At 41.1% G+C, this 21,406-nt stretch overlaps 1 protein-coding gene across 1 annotated transcript in view; it reads left to right on the top strand.

The window, feature by feature from the left end:
- Positions 1 to 21,406, top strand: part of mettl15 (methyltransferase 15, mitochondrial 12S rRNA N4-cytidine) — a 70,110-nt gene that overhangs the window by 24,554 nt on the left and 24,150 nt on the right. The window contains exon 3 of the mRNA XM_079496962.1: positions 14,015 to 14,151. Within this exon, the coding sequence (XP_079353088.1) occupies positions 14,015 to 14,151 (137 nt within the window). The remainder of the gene's footprint in view (positions 1 to 14,014; positions 14,152 to 21,406) is intronic.

Here is a 21,406-nt window from a genome sequence, read left to right as displayed (position 1 = left end):
ATCTTCAGTTCATTAAATGCTTTCACTAGCTAGAATAATTTTAAAGTAAAAAGATCATTTGAATTACAAAAGTCTCACTAATATGTCTGATTTTATGTGCTTCTACCAGACTGAAACATTTAACTTAACTCTATAGCAAGTTTCACAATAGTGAATACATGGCAAGTCTACAAACATAAGTATATCTGCATTAATGCATTATGCACCATATGTCTTTTTGGCCATTATAGTATTGTTTCCTACATTTAATCACATTTGTGTGATGGCGGATTACTCTGTGAAGCCAAACGCTGGTGGTATCCTTTAATTAAAGCCAGGTGTTTTGGTTCCCACAATCATTCTCACTTTGGTGTCTCTGAAGACATATCCAATGACATACCTACCTCTAAGTAATTTTCAGAACTGATAACTCGAGGCTCTCAGGCATATGCTTACTGCAGAAGGCTGTCCAATATGTTGCTTTTAATGCTTGTCCTACTTTGTCACTAGCCTAGAGGCATACCATTTCATGTTTATGATCCAGTCCGGAGCGGATGATAACTTATGTCATGTTGTAGTCTGTTCATCGGGCTGGAACCCCCAGACCCTAATCAGAAATACCCATAATAATTCCCTGCATCATAATTTTAAGACCTACCCAACAAAAGCCTTGATATGGCGTATGAATCTGACAAGGCCTATCCATATTTTATTCCAACTCTTAGCGACTGGTGAGACTAAAAACAACCAGGGGGACCATAACTCTATGGGGTGGGGGGACCAAAGCAACGCCTTTTTTGTTCTTCATTTTTTTATCATTCGGTCGAAATCACGCCTAGACCGGACCAAACGTGCAATTTCGTAACGCTTTCTCCGAGGTGGAAAGTCTGGTGACGCGAGGTTACTTTGTCACTGGCCCACAGGATTGCACACCTCAATTACATTTTATAAATATATTTACATTTGCAACATCATAAATTAGGCCGTGAGAGACTCCAGTTCATGGTCAGGCATGCCACCAACTGGAGAGGTGGGGCCTACACCCCCACCTCTTTTTAACTGCTTCATGTATACAAAACATTGGAGGGCTGATAATACTGGTCTTAGAAAGGCCTGGGGCAGAAACTTTATACATTAAAGATTACACTTACAGTGCATTGGCCTACACTAAGGACAGCCTACTCTCAAACCCTCCCTTATTCACTTCCTCACTTCACTCTTCCGTCCTCCATTTCCTTTTATTTTGCCCTGCATTGTCAGACCAGTCTTAAACTACTGGGAGCTCTTTAAATGCCTCTAGATCTGTCTTTTCCTATTAACATGTCTTTCACCATGAAGTCTTCATTTAGCTTCAGTCCCTTTTTACACCCTAATGGATTTGGCCCTGTTCTTCTTTTGTCTCCTGTTAGTAGCATGAAATTCACCTTCAGGAGAGGAAGCCATTTCTTGTGATGCTTCTTTACATTTTGTGAATATAGTTACATGATTCCACCCCCCTCCTTTCATTTTCATTCCTGTTTCACTTGAGCTATATATAGTTTGCATTGTTTTCTTTGCATCCTATTTTCACAATGGTGTTACGCTTAAGAGACGTTCATCAGAGAAGGCACCAGCAGAGCGCATAGTCATTTTGAATGGATCCGCTGCATCATGCTTGACCTTATTTCCTGTCAAATTAAGAGCTGTTTGGTTTGTCTTTATATATATATATATATATATATATATATATATATATATATATCCTTAAACATTTTATTGTTAATTGAAATATTTCAAGTCTAATTCCAGTTATGTATGGATGTATGGAGTCTTTAAGAATTTCATAACCATTACACAGATTTTTTTTTAAATTGCATCAAGTGTTAATTATCGGTATTAATAGGAATGCATTCTTCCAATGAAATGAAATGAAATGAAATGAAATCTATATTTACCCAGGGTATCTGGGCTAAGCTCAATAACTTGTTTCCAGCCAGGCCCTGCTCATAGAACACATTTCATCGTAGTGGTTGATGCCTTGTTCAAGGGCATTTCAGCGGTGGTAATTTTAACGTGTCGGACGGCTGATACGAACTGGGAACCTTCCGGTATCTAGACCGCGCCGCTATCCGTTCGGCCACCGCTGCCACTGTTAATTCAATATAACTTATACAATTGGGGCTGTTGTATTTGGTCTCCCTGCTACTCTGTTGAGACATTTGGATCCTGATCTGGGGTAGAACATGAAAGTTACACAGTGCCGCTTTAAAATATGTGTCATGTAGCTGTCAAGAGATGTTATGGAAGTATTAGAAATGTGCCCCAAGCCATAGTGAAAACATATTTAAAGTATGGAGACCATCCGTCTGATGGACGTCAAACTCGCCGTGCGCAGCGCCATTGGGCGTGCGTATTGCAGATCTTGTCGTCATCACCAGGACATCGTGTGGACGGCTTTTTAGTGACCTATAATGGTCTCTAGGAAGTCAATTTCCCAGCATGCACTGGGTCGTATTGGGGTTTTTTGTTTTGGGTCATTGTGTTTAGTGTTTTGTCGTGGTGTCATCTAACAGCTTTCTCATCACCCAAAATCGCTGTCAAAACAAAAAGGCCCTATGATGTCCTGGTGATGATGTCCTGGAAATGACGTATTAAAAGATCATCCCCAAATGGGCTGTAATCTGTCCTGAACATCACTGGAGGATGTCATCATAACGTCATCATGATTCACAACGTCATTGTGCTTGCTGGGGAAAAGTCCTATCTAAAAATATTAGAATATTTTACGAGACCACTACAAATATATTTTTGAGGGGCGCCCCTCCTATGTCCAGCTTTGAGGGTGTGTGTAAACACAAACATTGTCCTAACACAAACATTAAATGCCATTGACAATGAATGGCCAGCTTTGACTGTTTGTGTAAACACAAACATTGTGTAAACACAAACATTGAAGACGAAGGTGAGGACGCAAATTAAATTGGCCGGAATGAGATGATGTATTATGAATGATGATAAGAGCGCCCCTCACTTCACACGTGTGTGATTTTTTTTTAATTGAGAAATGTCGACCATCTGAAAAGTATATTGATGTACGGAGTCAATACTTCTCTGTCTGGGCTACTTTTGAACAAATGATTTCATCAATGGGGCGTGGCATGGAGGTTATCAGCCTGTGGCACTGTTGAGGTGTTATGGAAAACCAGGTTTGCTTTGATAAGTAAGTTAATTTGTATTGTATCTTATGTCTCACACCTTAATGACAATACAACTTAAATTCCCTGTGGGGTTCAGGTCCAGCCAGTTGGCTGGTCAGTTAAGCACAGTAATACCACAGGGGTAACACTTGCTATGTGAAATTATGACAGGCAGTTGCTACTGTCAAAATTAGGGGTGCCAAAAAAAATCGATTCGAATTAGAATCGCGATTCCCGTTATGGACGATTCAAAATCGATTCATAATTTCATTTTTATTTTTTATTTTTTTGTTACAGTTACAGGAGTTTTCACTACATGGTGTTTGTGATATGAAATGTAAGCTTACCCTAATCACAGTAAACATCATGTCTTCAGTCATTTTCAAGTTACTGTAGTATAGTCACTTCAGTTGGCTGGAGTTGATTGTGAATCATATTGAATAGAGAATAGTTTTGAATCTGAAAAAAATAAGCTTTTGAATAAAAAAAAAAAAAACGTTTTTGGATTGAGAATCGATTTTGAATCGAATCGTGACCCCAAGAATCGGAATCGAATCGTGGGACACCCAAAGATTCACAGCACTAGTCAAAATATGACCCCCAGTAAAAAAAACACTTTGTGTTTGAAATAGACACTCATGCTTTCTAAGGTGTGATTTGAGGCCCTGGATATCAATACATAGATAGGGAGGGGGTTATGACAGGCAGTTGCTACTGTCAAAATATGACCTCCCACCCCCCAGTCAAAAAACACTTTGTGGTGGAAATAGACACCCATACTTTCTAAGCCGGTGTGATTTGGGGCCCTATAAGGATGAATACAAAATCAATATCAACATCTTAATACTGTTCAATACTTAGATAGGGAGATTTCTGCTGTCAGAATATGACTCCCCCAGTCAAAAAACCTCTGTGTTTTAAATAGACACTAGTGCTTTCTAAGGTGTGATTTGGGGCCATAGCCACTTGCCAAAATGTGCCCAAAATGTGCTGAACTCATCACATTTGTGATGACGGCTGGGGCCATGTTTAGTGTTTTTTGTGCAAAACTAATGCTTGGAATGGATTCAGAATCATGAAAACCCCCTATAGTTTGATATGCCACATGCTACTTAAAGCATAATAGGATGTTAATGGTATGGTCACATATAAACCCCTATTAAAAAAATGCTCAATGCTGACAGCCGGTCAGCAAGTGTATTTATGAATGTATGTACAGTATATAGACAATATTTTAGGCCAATAAAAAAAAGACTATATACGAAATGTTGCACTTTAAACAAAAGAAGCCTGTTGACTGCCGGACTAGAGGACATGCATTTTACTTAAAGCATATATACAGAGTAGCTTTACTGCTGTGTGTGCGTGTGCGTGCGTGCGTGCGTGCGTGCGTGTGCGTGCGTGCGTGCGTGCGTGCGTGTGTGATAGATAGGTACTGTAGATATAAGTAGGTACAGTACATGAATGTTTCCAGCAAAGACAATGTAGCTCAGTGAATCTTCAACCTGAAAGGCTAAGACAGACAGTTTGGAGGGGGTGGGGGTGGAGAGTGATGACTCATGCACACACTAGAGGTGCCTCCTTCTCCATCTCTTTCAATATCCAAACAGTTCTTTTCCAGCTGTCATTCAAATCATTGCCTCCACACCGTACTTTAAAACAATTTGTTTGCTAAGTTCACATCAGGTGATTAGCCTAAGTAGATGAATACAAATATGATGTTATGGCGCTCACTGCTCATTCATCTTTGCATGTTTATGTGACTTCCTTGCAGCATATATGGTGCAGAGATTGCAGATAAAGCCTTAATCTCATACTTTTGGGCTTTGCTGAAGCACTCTGCCGTATAGTTACTTCGACTTAGCATTTCAATAAGTCCAACATTTCATAGCTTCCATTCCCAGTTTGCCAGCCGTCGAGGCTGTCAAGGTTCTGCTGGATTAGTTATGGGAAAACGAACAATCTCAAAGTATACAAAGATTTTTTTTCTTCTTTTTCTTTTACAAAAAAGAACATTTTATCCTTTTTTGTCGTTTTTTCAATAATATAAACACCAGCACATCTTTTAAAGCTTCTTAAGACTTTTCAAGACTGCTGTTGTCTCCAATTTCATTATCCTTTTAACAGTTTTGACAAATAATTTGAATTGTCATATTTGATCTAAATGTCTTAATCACAGCCTATTTATTATTGTATTGTGGGTGCGCAATACAATGGGCATTTGATGTATTCATTTGTAGCTTTACAGGGGGATGCAAGTGTCTTCTATATGTGTGTACACAAGTCTCCTGGAATCTCCCTCAGCTACTACTGTCTGTGTAAGAGACTCAGGACTCCCTGCCGTGGGAGGAGAGCTTGACATGGACTTTGTGAAGGGGAGGACAGGGAGTGCAGTTTAGATGGCACTGGAAACATCTCCAGGGGCGTTGATGGAGAGAGATATATCTGCCTGTCCTCCTCCGTATAACTGTACATTATAGTAGTACACTCAAGCGGAATAATCATGGCAAGAGACAAGAAAAAATGAGAGTAGGAAATGGGTTTATTATGGAATGTGATCACTCTAGTAAGATAATTAACTGGGCATCAAATTATGACAGAATTACCAGGGCTTTCATTTTAACATCCCACTTCAGCCACTGTGTCTGTGACCCTAAAGGAAGAGTCAAGTTATGTTGTGTGTGTGCGTGTGCATGCGTGCGTGCATGCGCGTGTGCGTGCATGCCCGCAACTATAGGGATCAGTGAGTACAGCATTGTTGTTAATGTAGTGAAAGAGTATAACAATAACTGTTGTCAATAACGTTTTATAAATCTTAATGATCTTTGTACGCACACTACATACAATTATATTTTTAAAGTGTTCATGTTATAAACCATGCAATGTATTTTGGCTTTAATGGTTATAAAATCAAAATGAATGTACTGTACCTGCTATTTTGCTATGCAGTATAGTGTGAAAGTAGCAAAATACTGTGTAAAGCTCAACAATGAACATCATTTGCATCAAAGGAAGAACCTCTACCCCAATTTTCTTACATAGTCCATAGTCCTGTTATAGCGCCACCATGAGGCTGTTTCTTTTTATTTTATTATCAAACACCGGTTTGACTTATCAGATTTTTGAGGGGCACTAGCCCCTCCTATATTCAGCTTTTAGTGAATATAGGAAACTTCATCCTATTAATTCCCATTGACATTGAATGGAGAATTTTACATCATAATGTCTGAGCAAATCGGCTTAGTGTCTATTTTTGTCCTACACAATCATTAAATTCCCATTGACAATGAATGGAGAATTTTACATCATAGTGTCTGAGCAAATAGTCATAGTGTCTATTTTAAGACATGATGAGGTACGATGATAAGAGCACCCATCACTTCACACAGGTGTGATTTTTCATATTCCTTTCTGATTAACTACGATCGGCTTCCAAAGTTTGCGGGAGTGGCCCATTTTGCACAAAATGCCACAAATCATGAACTGTCTGCTTGCCGTGAAACAGTCCACGCACACTCACAGTAGGCCAGCCACTCAACGCCATTGACAATGAAGGGAAAATGTCATTTTCTCCCTAACACAAACATTAAATGCCATTAACAATATAGAGTTTGTGTTTGCACCGTTTGTTTTACATCACATTACATCACCTGATCAACATGAGTTACACTTTAATATATTAGCGCCCCTCACTTCACACAGGTGTGATTTCTTTGACTATAACTCTTGAACCCTAGGTCATAGAATCAAAATCTTTGTTCTTGCAACTCACACAATCCTCCTTTGGCCATTTGTGCCAGATTACGTTTTCCACCATTCTGTGTTTACATCAAAACACACTTTTTCCAACTAAAGAAATTTGTTCAAAACTCACACAAATTGGTACACATCATCTCTAGGGTCACGTGATCAAGATGTATTAGTCAGATTTTTCAGATCCCACTCCGATTGGCTATGATTTCTCGGGTCTGGCAAAGGAGGGTTTAAGCAATAAACCCGAGATATTCCGGGTTTGGCATAGATTGGGGTATTAAGAGACTTTAGAGGCAGTTTAATATACAGTACATAATTGATTTTATACATAATTTGTTCTAATCAGTGTTATAATAGCAGGCAGCCAGCAACATAGTGTTAGGTAGCACAGTTTGGAGTGAATATTGTGTGTTAGGTAGCACAGTTTGGAGTGAATATTGTGTGTTAGGTAGCACAGTTTGGAGTGAATATTGTGTGTTAGGTAGCACAGTTGGAGTGAATATTGTGTGCTCCCATGTGTTTTGGTCATCATTTGCACCATTCATCGTTGAAAAATAAACCTCCCATAAACTTCCTCACGTAGGCTTTTATAAAAGTAAATGAGCATGGATGGTTTGGCACAACATGCATGCTTGGCTTGTCGAAACTAGTCCAAATACCTCCTAAAATGTGTTCATTTAAACTCCATTCCAAAAGATTTCAGGCAACACTGAATAGATGAGCAATGTTACTTTTTTGTTGTAACTCTACAACATTCCATTGACAAAAGGGAGATTAGCCTAGCACACAGGAAGGCAGTTTGAACAGCCCTCTGGCAAGGTTTTCCTCAATGTTTCTTTTTTTCTTTTCTTTTTTTGCTACTCTATTGCTCATATGCTCATTGCTCACACATACATATAGACACAGGCCTAAACACATTATACACAGTCAAGATTTCCAGGTAGGTCCACTTACAGCTTAACGGTAGTGGAGGCAGGAGGCCACAAGTGTGTGTTGGCTACCAACATCAGTGAATTCATGATCAACATAATAACTTCTTGACAGAATAATTGCTTGAAGCTTTCATGTCCTTAGGTGAGTTAGTCCTCTCTCTCACTTGCCATCTGTTTTGCCTCCCGAGCCTAGGCTAATGGCCAGACAAACACTGTCAATCGGTCTGAAAATAAAATAAGCTGTGTTTTATGACTTCCCTATTTGTGAGGTTGTGTGTGTGTGAGGTTGTGTGTGTGTGTGTGTGTGTGTGTGTGTGTGTGTGTGTGTGTGTGTGTGTGTGTGTGTGTGTGTGTGTGTGTGTGTGTGTGTGTGTGTGTGTGTGTGTGTGTGTGTGTGTGTGTTTTTAAATGAAGCGTCAATGAAGCGTGAGTCTTGTCCATCGTCATTGGGGTGTGCGGTCACCATCACCTGGATGTGCACGAGAGCTACCTGATTTTATATTCTGTATATGCTGAAAAGAAAGTGCTTATTTCTACACTATATATCAAGTTTTAAGATTGGTTAATGGTAAATGGTGCATTTATATAGCGCCTTTATTCAAGGCGCTTTACATAGATTGTGCATTACATTCACACATTCACACACACATTCATACACCGATGGCGGCGGAAACCATGCAAGGCACCAACCAGCACATCAGGAGCAAAGGGGTTCAGAGTCTTGCTCAAGGACACTTCGACACTAACTCTAGGGGAGCCCGGGTTCGAACTGCCAACCTTGCGGTTGCCATCCAACCACTCTACCCCTGAGCCACCGCCACCCCTGAAACTATATGTTTATCAGCAGTTTGGAGCTTACTAAAAGTTTTTAAAGTTTGAATTAGTTGTCAGACTTCAGTGCACACAGGTGGCAGGCTCATCCATAACGCAACCGAACTTGCCATCAAGCTTATTATCCCAACCTGTACCTTCACACCACATGCATTATTCAATACTCATACCATACTCTCAGAATTGTCACTTTTGCGTGTGCTTGCATCTTGCCATGAACTTTGTGTGATGGAGAGAAATGCAAACCGGGTACCTCCACCCTTGCCATGGCAACGGACGCGACGAGGAAAGCGATCCTGTACCCGTGTATCTGTCTCCCTAATGGTCTGTCTGTTAGTGTAACAGGATCTGTAAAAACTCCCCTCGGTGACATTTTAGATCCCCCACTGTAACTGACCTGGGCTGGGGAGTCACAAGTAGGATTTACGTGAGTACTCGGCCTTCTCTCAGGTTCCTGCCCCCCTTTTCCTAATGAATTCAGCCAGCAGAAGACTGAGAAATGGCCCCTTTTTCCATATAGTCAGCAGTGTTCTTCTGCAGGAGGTAGACCATGTGAGAAAGAATCTCACTTATACCAAAAATGCAAGTTGCTTAACAAGGACAATTCCTAATGTATATAAACAGGAACAGTTTTTGATGCAGCATACAAATGCCTGATGTTCATCTCTTCCTTTTAGGACCTGTATATGGATGGATATTGTGGAGTGGCTAGTTGCAACTAAACAGTCCTGCATTCTGCTACCTTGCAGCTGCACACAATGTTGGACTGCACCACTTGGACCACTCCTAACTCTCCTGTTCCCTCTGCTGGGAAAGGCAGATATTACACAGCCCAAAATAGAGAATAAAATGTACAGAGCAGCAATTATTCTCATTGTGAGCGTCATTGATCAGGTGGTCTCTGTAGTTAGAAATAGGAGTTTGACAATGTTTCATCCTGGATTGACAGACTGTCTCCTGCTGGCCTCTTCGGCATGGCTTGGTCCAGGCAGAGCTGGCGAGATCCTCCCGGACACTCCTCTGTATGAAATATCAATGTGAATGACTCACTCCAACTTCAGTGTCAATCATCATCGCAAATGTCAAACCCATTATAGCCAAATCCTTGAGGGAGTTGTTTCGTCCGTCTGGTGGCGGAAATATCAGGTTTTTAACTTTTTGAGAAAGGGAAATATTGTCGAATGGCATCGAGAGTCTCTGTATAGCCTTTTGGTTTTACATTCTATTAAGTTTGTGTTGCACATTTGGTTCCATGCTTTGCAGCAGATATCAAAATAATGCTTAGGTTGTCATGGAACCGATGCTGTTTAAGTTCTATAACATTCTGAAGCCATAAAAATGCTAAAGACCTTGCCGGTGGAATTACGTTGCTAGGGAACAGTTTGGGTCCAAGTTTATTTCCTGTCAGCTAGTGATATTCACAAACACTGCAACAGGAACAAACTTGGACCCTTTCACAATGTTTGTTGTCAAGTGTGAAAAGGTACACCTTCACACTGAGAAGGTCCACCTTCTCACACTTGACATTCACAAACACTGCAACAGGAAATAAACTTGGACCCTTTTAGAATGTTTATATTGAAAAGGTCTGTAGTAGGGTCCAAGTTTACTTACCATTGGCATTGCAGTGTTTGTGCATATCAGTAGCTGACAAGAAATAAACTTGGACCCAAACTGTTCCCTAGCAACGCAATTCCCTGACAAGGTCTATTGGCTACGTTATTGCTAAAAGCAAGAGATACTGTAGATCTGATTTATAACCTGCAAGAAAAGACATGCTTTTTGCTGACATAACATGATTCTGCCGTGCGGTTAAATGATTACTGAAAATTGAAAACGAAGAGAAAATAGGCTATCATTTAAAATGGCTGCGTGCAAAAAGAAAGTATATATATCATCTGGTGCACCCACTGATAAAAGCCACCCTACTTTGCTGTTGTGTTTTCTTTTTCCTGTTTTGTATTGAATAGCACAACAGGCAAGTTCATTATGCGTGTGACTCATCCCACTAGCCCACACCCCCTCCCATCTGCTGCTGTGCTCTAGAAGGGAGAGGGAAACGCCATTGATCACTTCTTCTCTCACACATGCACGCACACACCCCACCTTTAACGTCACTATCGATCGTCATGTTTAATGTTTTTGCGGGGAATGGCAGGCATTTACTATTGTGTCATTTGCCATTAATTGAAATGCAAAAAAGACCAATTTGTTGACAATATAATACAGCTTATTTACATTTTAAAACTATGGAACAAAAAACACCCATGTTTATTTTAATGGTGATATGGCTGTTTATATCATTATATAATTTACATCATATATATATATCAGAAATAAATTAAAACAAATGTACAATTTACTTAAATTCACTTGAATACACAGGACCCCAACAGAAACAAGCCATAGTGCTTTCTTGGGTTTATTCTTTTAGCAGCCTTTGTATAAAACTGTACCTCTGAGTTTAGTTTTTTTATGCAAACTGTTAAAGTCAATCAATCCAAAAAATATTCCAAAAGAAAATCCAGGAGTGATTTATTTCTTTATCTCGGAGTGATTTCTAACAGTTTGGAAATAAAAACTTTCTGGATCATAGATGGATACAATTTGACTTTATTCTGACAAAGGGTTTTATTTCAGCAGTATGTGTTCTTGGTAGCTTACAGGGTGGACAGCTTCCATTGAATGTCAAATCACTTTGACAAATCATGGTTGAAGGGAGCCACTTTCACAAGTCATGTCGTCTCTGTTGTATGTTCAAAACCATTACTTTTCAGGGAATGGAAAAAAAATAACATGTGTTCCTTTGGCTTCAATGTCATTCTTTAGTCACAAGCTTAATACTTTTCAGTGGTTAAATATTTATAAAATTCACAGACGCTGATGTAACCATTTTCAACCTACTATGCACCCTAATTGAGAGAATTGATAGTCTACAGTTCAGACCAAAAAAAAAGCTTGTGCCCAGTCCCACCCTCTCACCTCCCACGGCAATGATTCTGCATATGGGCAGTCCAACTAATCATAAAGAAAACATCCTTTTAACATTCTTGTGCTGGCACACACATAGAGTCAAGTGTTGGTGGAACGAGCTGTTGAAGCAGGTGCTAGTTCATAGCTTAAAGGCTGATCTGCAGGCTGAGCTGAGTTTTTCCTTTTTTTTTCAGAGCGGGCAAGGAGGATGACTCACATCGACTTATGGGTGTGAATGTGTAATTGTCCTGTGTGTGTGTGTGTGTGTGTGTGTGTGTGTGTGTGTGTGTGTGTGTGTGTGTGTGTGTGTGTGTGTGTGTGTGTGTGTGTGTGTGTGTGTGTGTGTGTGTGTGTGTGTGTGTGTGTGTGTGTGTGTGTGTGTGTGTGTGTGTGTGTGTGTGTGTGTGTGTGTGTGTGTGTGTGTGAAAGGAAATGGAAGAAATTGTTGTATTGTGTTGAATTAGTTGTTGCCTTTCTCTGTTTTGAGTTTGTAAGAATTTGCTAAGATAGCGTCATCGCCACTTCATGGAGCTCACTATGACGTTGGTTGGACCCAGACTGTTTTCTTGCTATGTTTGTACACTGTAGTTATTAACTCAATCTGTGCCATCTCCTGTGCTACCTGTGCACCTGTGCTATCTCGAGAATAGCTATTTAATCCTCCTGTGCCAAAACAATATTACAAATTTTGATTAATACGCATTAATCCAGCATTAAAAATTATATTTTTATATCATCCAAATCCGAGCCGTGTGCATGCTTATTATTTTTTATTTTTTTGTAATTTTTCTGCTCAAAATGAGACAAACTAGGATGTTTAGGACCTTATAAAACATGAAAACAAGCTAGCTAATGAGGCTGCCGCCGGGCGATCGTGCTCCTCCTAGAGCAAGGCTACACAACAGATATGCAGGCTATTACTTCCGGGTCTGGCTGAAGTGTGCGGATTTCTCTGGTACTGGCGCCATAATCTAGCCTAGAGGGCCGGGATGGATTGTGTTAAGCACAGCAATCACAATTGGCGTCCTCACTTTTCTGTCCTCATTTTTTATCCTCAATTCCGTGGTACACACTCCGTGCTCAGCCAATCAAATCATCGCTATGGGGTACACACATTGCTCAGCCAATCAAATCATCGCTATGGGGTACACACAAACACACCAAGCTGGGCATAGGAGGGGCCCCTAAAAAAAAAGAGTATGACATTTGTGATAAGCTGCTACTATGGATTGCCTGGAGGTTGCATGACAACATACATACAATACAGTACAGTACGGTACGGCGCGGTGCAGTGCAGTGCAGTGCAGTGCAGTGCAGTGCACATACATACATACATACATACATACATACATGTTGTATACAACATGTACATACAACATTACATTTAATTCAAATAAAATCATGTATTTTATTACATTTAAAATGTTAAAATGTCATAAGACATGGCCTAATTAAGCGGGGGTTCCCAGCCTATGCTATACGTACCCTCACAAAAAACATGCTGTAATCCTGGTCTCTATACTGCCTCCCCCTGGTCAGCCGGGGTGCCTGATGGAGGGGAAAGGAACTGGTTGGAATAACGTGTTCCTTCCACAGGTTACATCCTACCGGGGAAACTCCCCCCTGTCAGGCGATAAGAAGCGGCCTGCTCCAGTTGTTCCAGCCCCGAACTGAGGGGCTCTCGGGATAAATTTTAAATAAAATTTAGATGAAAAAAGGATACTGTTACATGAAAGTGTCATTATGCTTTATTGAGCTAAAATATTTTCATAAGCCATGATTTTCCATGGCCAACATAGAGAGTAACAATTCTAGCTAATTAGAGTAAATCGAGTTGAGTTGAGTAGATTGGCTTAGTTAAAACTGCTATCAAACTGCTGACCAATCCCTGTGGTAGAGAGTGACTAGTACAATAAGAATAAATAGTACATTTGAAGTTTTTGGAGTTGGTCTCCCTACTCTTCAATTGCGTGTCGGGTAGGACACCTATACTTGTTGACAGCTTTTACTGCCTGAAGCTCTTAGCACAATATCTCCCTGCCCTGAGAAAGCAGAGATGCCTTATTGGAAGATAGGTAGATATTTAGTCTCTCATGTGTGGGGGCCTGGGTTCAATTCTCCTTTAGGATTGCATTAGGCTGCAAAATGATGGATTGCAGCTTTAAACTTATTCCCTCATCAATAAGCTTATATAAGCTTACATACACATTGTCAGTGTAATTCGCAATCTAAAATACTATGCAGTGTCATAAAGCATCTTAATGTGAAGACTAAGAGAATGCAAATAGGATGACAACATTGTATTGAGCAATGACCGGGATATTCATTCATGTTGTGAGCTGATATTGTCATCACACCCTGACCCTACAGGTGGTTCTCGATATGACGTTTGGAGGTGGAGGTCATACTACAGCCATTCTGAATAGTAGTCCTGATGTCACAGTCCTGGCCTTGGATCGAGACCCTACAGCGTTCTCTTTTGCCCAACAGTTAGCCAAGCAGCACAAGTAAGTTTCTTATACTAATAATTTAATTACAACTCCATTGAGTTATTTTGTCACTGTATCCCTTGCATTGTGCTAGAAAGCTTCCGACACAAAAACATTGATTATTATCCAATATATATATTTTTTTATTATGCAATGTTATCAATGAAAACACTGTTTTAAATGTTACCACTCCAATTAAAACATTTTTTTAATTACACATTATATTTCCTATACTGACGACAATGGGTAATTGTGTTAATAATATTAGAACAAATTTGCAGGTTCACTCTTTAGAGTCCACTTATTGCGCCCAGGACGTCCCCACACGTCTTTATAATTACACCCATAGGAGGCCCAAGACGTCTGGAGACGTCTTTAGAATCGCTAAATCAATTTCTTTTTTACAGCGGCTGTTGCTAGGCAACGCCTTGCTCAAAGCTCCCAGACATGTTTTGCGTGCTCGTGCAGCCATTCACTTACTTGTTTACGGGCCGACAAAATTAAGCTATTAGCTATTATCTCTGAATCTACGCCGCTCTCCATGGTTTTGATCAGTCTTCAGCCACTGCCAGCATTTTTTTGTGTTTTCACTAATCTTCCAAGACCCACAGAATATGTTGTTCCATGATGATGTAAACACTGAATATCTCAAAAGAAAGACGCGAGTCTCTGCTTTCACCAGGGAAAAAAGTGTGTCTTGACAAATACATTCGTCAATGGTAGTCAATGAGTTAACATACGAGTTCAGTGTCGGTATTGGATTTTGCGTTCATGATAAATGTCATTTTTTGGAAGAAGTAAGCCCTGCAGACATAATGGTGAGGTGTGCATGGGTGTGTTGTAGGGGATTTTTTTAATCAAATTTGATCCACAGAGCAGCCTAATTAAGTTTTAATTGATGCATGCAACAGCCAATATTGTCTGCCGCGAGTCATATTTGACCCATAACACTAGATGTAGTCCTTCGGAATTTCAAAAATGGTGACAGCTTATTTTGTTTCGTTAAAATGATCTCATGAAGCCTTGTTCCAATAAAGAAATGTAAAGGGTACTTATTCTGAACTTGAAAACGGGTCAAATTTGACCCTAACAATGGAAGGCACAATGGTATTTGCACATAATCTGTGCAAATTTCACATTTCACAAAATGTGTCCACTGCAGTGGGTGCTATTAATACAGCACTCAGGGTTGAACAGTATCTCTCTACAGTAAGGCAAGTTATAGTTTAAACCCAGCATTTGTGCACGCAGGTGCACAAATGCTGGGTTTACACACACAGACACACACACACACACACACACCCGCACGCACACGCACACACATACTCATAGCTGGTGGGCCCTGGCATGTCATTTGTCAGAGCAAGGGCCCACGGCTGCAGTGTGAGGGAGATGCTGCCTCCCACGGAGGATCCATCAGATATGTGGGGGTGGGAAGTAGAGAAAAGCCCAGAGAAGTTAAGCAAAGAGAGCGAGCGAGAGAGAGAGAGAGAGAGAGGGAGGGAGGGAGGGAGGGAGGGAGAGGGAGAGAGAAAAACATGAGCATTACATTAGGAAAAAAACAAAACAGGGAGACACCAGGACAGTGTCTAATAAGGCAGTGAGGGAGTGTGTACTGGTGTATGTGCGTGCGTGAGCGAGCGAGGGAGGATGAAAATGAGATGTTCCTAAGACCATGGCGTGGGTAGGAATCCTTTTACGTAGATGCTGGGGAAACCTCTCTCAAGGGAATTGGCTAGAGAAATGCGCCTGTGAGAAGGGGATGAGAAAAAAAAGGGAAAATCAAAACACAGCACTGTGTCGGTTATAAACCCTTTCACGCCCACTTGTGAGAGAGTTCAGAGGAGTTGGAGGAATCAAGCAATTAGCCAATATTATTGGATGCCTGAATAAAAGGCCCAGGCATCCCCCGCAGTGCATCCACATAACAGGATCGGAGAGTTCCCCCACTTTCCTCCTGTGTGTTGCAGAAAATACAACCCTGATGCAAATTGCTGAGGGGTGGTGCTGCGGTGCATGGTGTTATGTATATTGTTTAGATTGCAGCACAATAGAAATCAAGCACTCATAAAGTTAATGTGAGTTTTTGATATGAAAATAAACCCTGTTCTCTGGAGGAGAGAAATGATATGCAGTTCATAAGAATGGAGATAATGCCTGCAGTGCTCTTTTTAAATTAATATTATTCACAATTCCAAAAGACAATCTTTGCTGTGACAAAGTCAAGGTTAATATAACCACAGTGGCTTTAACAATAAACAGGTAATTTGTGACCTACACTACTGAAAACATTTATAATAGTTTAATATTTGCTTGGATACTTCAAACTTTGGCTAGTGTGTCGCCAAAGACCCAAGGGCGTGCAGTGCCTTGTGGGTTGATCAGATCAGCGGGTGTCCAGAAATCAGTATTTCTGGACACCCAAAATCAGTACGGCCAGTGTGTCTGTCCGGGCAAAACTGGGGCGAGTCCGACTTAATGACGTCAAACTTGGCATGTGTATCCCAGATGAACCAGGAGTATGCAGTCAGAGTGGAAGTTCAGTCAGTTCAACCATTTCCAAGAACTGAAAAAAACTGTCCCTGCGTCTGCGGAGGACGCACTGAAATTCTCTGATTGGCCAACCCAACCCATCGGCTTTACTGATTGGTGTATCCCTATGTATCGAGATCGTATCGAATCGGGAGGTATGTGAATCGTCCAAACCCTCTTTGCCAATATAGTCCATGGGCCTTCCGCCTGACCAGATATCGGTATTTGGTGCCATTTGATTGGGCAAAACCTTACGTATACTGTAGGCCTACTAAATTGCTTGAGGGGTCAAACAAGTAATTTAATATATGCTGATAGACTATCCATAGGAGTTGCATTACATATGTACAGTATTGGACATTTTGTTATCTCCTGCTATTGGCGCCTTTTCATTGTTTCCAAAAACCACTCAAACTACCAATATCATATTTAATCTTGAACCTAAGGCAACTAAAAATTGTATACCCATTTTGTTTTTTTATAATTAAAAAAAGGAAAAACAATCATCTGCATGTTTGACCGGGCATAGGCTATTATGTAACAGAATGATTAGGTAACAGAAATAGTGTGTAACTATGACAGGCACAAAGAACACCGTCATCAGGATGAGGGGGTTCCACACAATTTTCTTCCATCTACTTTCCATTCTGGGTGAAATGATTCCAAGATGCAGGGTTGAGAGACCTCTGTGTGGAGTCTTGTGTTATTGCAGAAGGGTCAGTCGTTATTGTGGTAGAGGGCAGAAAGAACAACAGAGCAGCAGCAGCGCATGCTTATCTTGCCTGGAATGGCTTCCTTCTCTGGCTAAAGGGCAAACATAGAACAGAGGATCACCTCCAGGAAGAAGCCCTGAGGAGCATTTCAAAGCTTCCTACATGATGTCCAATTTGTCCATCAGGCGCCACTCATACTACTATCAACTATAGCTTTTCGAGAATTGATTATTCACCCTCATCAACATTGAACTTGTCCAAGTCTACCTGGACTCTATGACGCCAACATGGTCCTTCAGCTTTCTGGATGTCCTACTTGATATGATAGAGATAAGAGATCATTATGATCATGCTTCTAGAGAAGCCTGAGGAGGCAACTGGGTGTTTCACCTTGCACGCACCCAAGAGGTTAGGGTTAGGTTCCAACAAGTTAATTATTGAATTTTTCATTCAATTGCCTCTAGTGAAGACCTTGTGATTACTTCCCCACTATGTATGTGGACATGTAAAATTGCTGATCCCCATGTCCATTGAATTTTGAGTGGTTTAATCCAGTCTGGCAGTGTGCTGCGGGTTCGACTCCCGATCCCGATGGCCTTTACTGCATGTCATCCCCCCATCTCTCTCCCCATTTCCTGTCAGCCTACTGTCTGTCCCCCCATAAAAAATATAAAATAAAGGCAAAAGCCACAAAAAAACATAAAAAAAAAGGCAGGACACGATCAGAAATGACTACATTAGAGGATCAGTGCAGGTTACAATGTACCATTTAAAATAGGCTTGCACAGGACATGGTTATTTTCCCTCTCTCCCTCCCCAATGAGAAATGTAATGGCTTCGAGTTAAATAAGACGGATTTTTAAAGCAAACTTTACTGACTGTCTTGGACAGTCAGTTTAGATACTGTATTCCTCTTTCTGTGTTTGATCTCCGCTGTTGGGTTTGTTATATGGGGGGTGCCAGGCTAGATATTAGTCTGGAATCTCTGTGTGGAACCTGTTTATTCTTTGCGCACTGGCAGATAAGTCTGGTTTCCAGGGTAGCTTTTCAATCATTATAATTTGAAGTCCTTGTCAAGAACCTCTACTGTACATTATGTAACCCTAGATGTTCAACTATTTGTTTATAGAGGGAACATTTAGTTTGAACTGAAATGTGGATGAAAGGGAATAATGCTAGCCTGATTATCAGACTGTAGCTTTCTTGAAGCTTCAGTCTGACATTGTCTCCTGTCTGAGCGATTTCAAGGGGGAGGGGATTAGAATTTCCCTCAACCAATAGCCATTGTTGTTGTTTTTCCCTTCTTCCTCTGTGTGTTGCGCTGTGTAATGACGCTGAAAACGGGCCTTGGCGCTGATTGGTTGTTCGTTAGACCCACCCCCACCACCGATTCTCTTTGTATAATACATTTTTGTACCGAAGAAATTATAGGTTCACAGTGCAACACCAGACCAAGAGACGCAGTCCACTCAGAGAGTGGGCACACTGGGCAGGGTCTTTGGGCTGGATCCAGGCTAGAATAATGCAGCATGGCCGAAGCTCTTGTAGCGTGTATTCAAACCCTGCATTGTCTACATTGGAATAGGGTCTCATATCTGTGGCCGTAAACATCCCTATTGCTGTGGTGATCTCCTTTGCCCTTCCTGAATAATTTGCATAAGGTTGCCTGAAGGCTGCTGATTTCATATGTGTGTCTGCGGTTTTGCATTGTGCCACGGATTGACACACTGATGTTGGTGAAAATTAACTGTCATGTTTGAGGTATTGCCACTTATATATCCTATTCTTGTTGAACAGAGGTGGCACACCTCTTGAAGTTGAACACAGGGCGGGTAGTGCAACAGCAGTAGTGTCAGCACTCTTGTGCTGGTGGTTTGCTGGCGAAAGAAAAGGGGGCTTTCGTACTGCCGCTCCTGTACAGGCCTGGACTGGCCGCTTGACACACCGGTCGGCCAACCAATTAATGGGCTGGTGCCCCATCACCGTTTAGTAAAGTAGAAGTAAGTAGCCTCGCCGAGCCATGAGGCCCATAGGGCAGGAGCCTATCTCCTGTTTCTGTAGCGTGAGGCAGCTTGATGTACAAGTACACCCCCTGGACATGACGCTAGTATGTCGCAGGGACTTACCCCCAATCCAACCCTCGATGCTGCGTGTCAAGCAGGGAGGCACTGGGTCCCATTTTTAGAATCTTTGGTATGACCCGGCCGGGGATTGAACCCCAACCTCCCAGTCTCAGGGCGGACACTCTAACCACAAGGCCACTGAGCTGTTTAGTACCATTACGGTAATTATCAGAACATGAAGGGATGTTGTTGTTCAGTAAAAGTGGAAGGGCTTGTTAGTTTGTGTGCCTCGACGGAGCGGGGCAGTAGAGCATCTGCTTTCTGCAGGCTGGTCTAGGGGTAAAATGTCAGGTCCGGATTTTTGACCCAGTCCAGCCCTGCTCCTGTGTAGAGAGGCAGTCAGCAGAACATGCTAAATGTTGTATTGTTACAACATTTTTGGGGTTGCAGAGGTTTGCACTGAGGCTAGGGCAAGTGTATGAACATTTCAAAAATAAATAGGGTTGAAAATCAGACCTGGAAGACTGCCCGAGATATCCCATTGAGGACCACCGTGGTTATGACTGTGATGGCCAACAATTGATGGATAGAAATGTTCTATTTCATACAGGCTCAGGAAGCGGACGTGCTACTGAATGCTGATTCTGAGCGATATTCTGAGCGATACAACTTCAAATCAATGCCAATTGTAGTTCAAATAGAAGCTCTACAAGCTCACGCTAGTTTAACATGCCACCATTGTACAACTAAAGTATAATACAGGGCTGGTTACAATGTGGTTATTCTGACTTTGATGTAATCCATTATTAAAAATCACACTTGTGTGATGTGAGTGGCGATCTTATCATCACACATCATCATACATCACAGCCGAGCACATTCCGTGCTCATACAGACACACAAAGCTGTGCATAGGAGAGGCTAGCACCGCTCAAAAATAATTTATATGTTGATTTGTTGATAAGGAACAAATATGCTTCTTAATTATTCGATTAAGCTACTGTATGTGTTACTTTTAAGTTGTTTAAAGGTTCTAAATATCGGTTTTGAGATATTTTTGGTTAATTGTGCAACCATAACTGAGGCTCAGATGCAGCATTCAGTAGCACCGAGCGCTTCCTGAGCCTGTATGAAATAGAACATTTCTATCCATCAATTGTTGGCCATCACAGTCATAACCAAGGTGGTCCTCAATGGGATATCTCGGGCAGTCTTCCAGATCTGATTTTCAACCCTATTTATTTTTGAAATGTTCATACACATGCCACTAGCCAAGTGCTTTGGTGCTGTTGCTAGATTATACATTGTACACTATTTATACATCACTGTAGGTTCTAACAGAGGAGTGGTGGGATGTCCTATCGTGGCTACCTCATCAGAAATCATAACAAAAAAACAATGTTGCATTTAACATTTAGACATATACTTTGCACGTATGTGTGTCATAATAAACTGACCTTGTTTGGTAATTTTGCTTGTGAGTGGGTACAGAACTGTGGGTCCGACTCCTAATAGAAGTAAATAGCTTACAGTAAATAGCCCAGTAACACTTTATAATGTTAAAGGTATAGGGCTTTAATCTTCATACAGTGGAACAGGCTCCCTATTCCAAGGAGGCTCCCTATTTGGCAAGGAGCATACAGTTTGTCTTCGACAATTTGAAGGTTTTACTAATGATTAGAGAAGGAACCAGTTCAATGAACAATGCACAGTGTGTATAGCAATTAAGACTAGTATCAAAGAGAAAACGTGTAACCTTTTGAAAATATGTCACGAGAACTAATCACAAGAAGTATTGGAAATTGACAATACAATTGTCTGTTATTGTCTGGCTGGATGATGATCAGTATTCAGTACTGGCCGGCACCATTACTGCGACCGCTAGGCTCCGTGCAATAAGCACTGTTTTGACCAGAAATGCCGCCTGGGAGGGGGATTTGGAGACTAAAGCGACTGAAAGCGTGC

This window comes from Electrona antarctica (assembly GCF_951216825.1).
Source record: "Electrona antarctica genome assembly, chromosome: 3".
Classification (NCBI taxonomy): Eukaryota; Metazoa; Chordata; class Actinopteri; order Myctophiformes; family Myctophidae; genus Electrona; species Electrona antarctica.
Note: the sequence above shows the minus strand (reverse complement) of the source record. Positions and strands in the feature narration are given on the sequence as shown.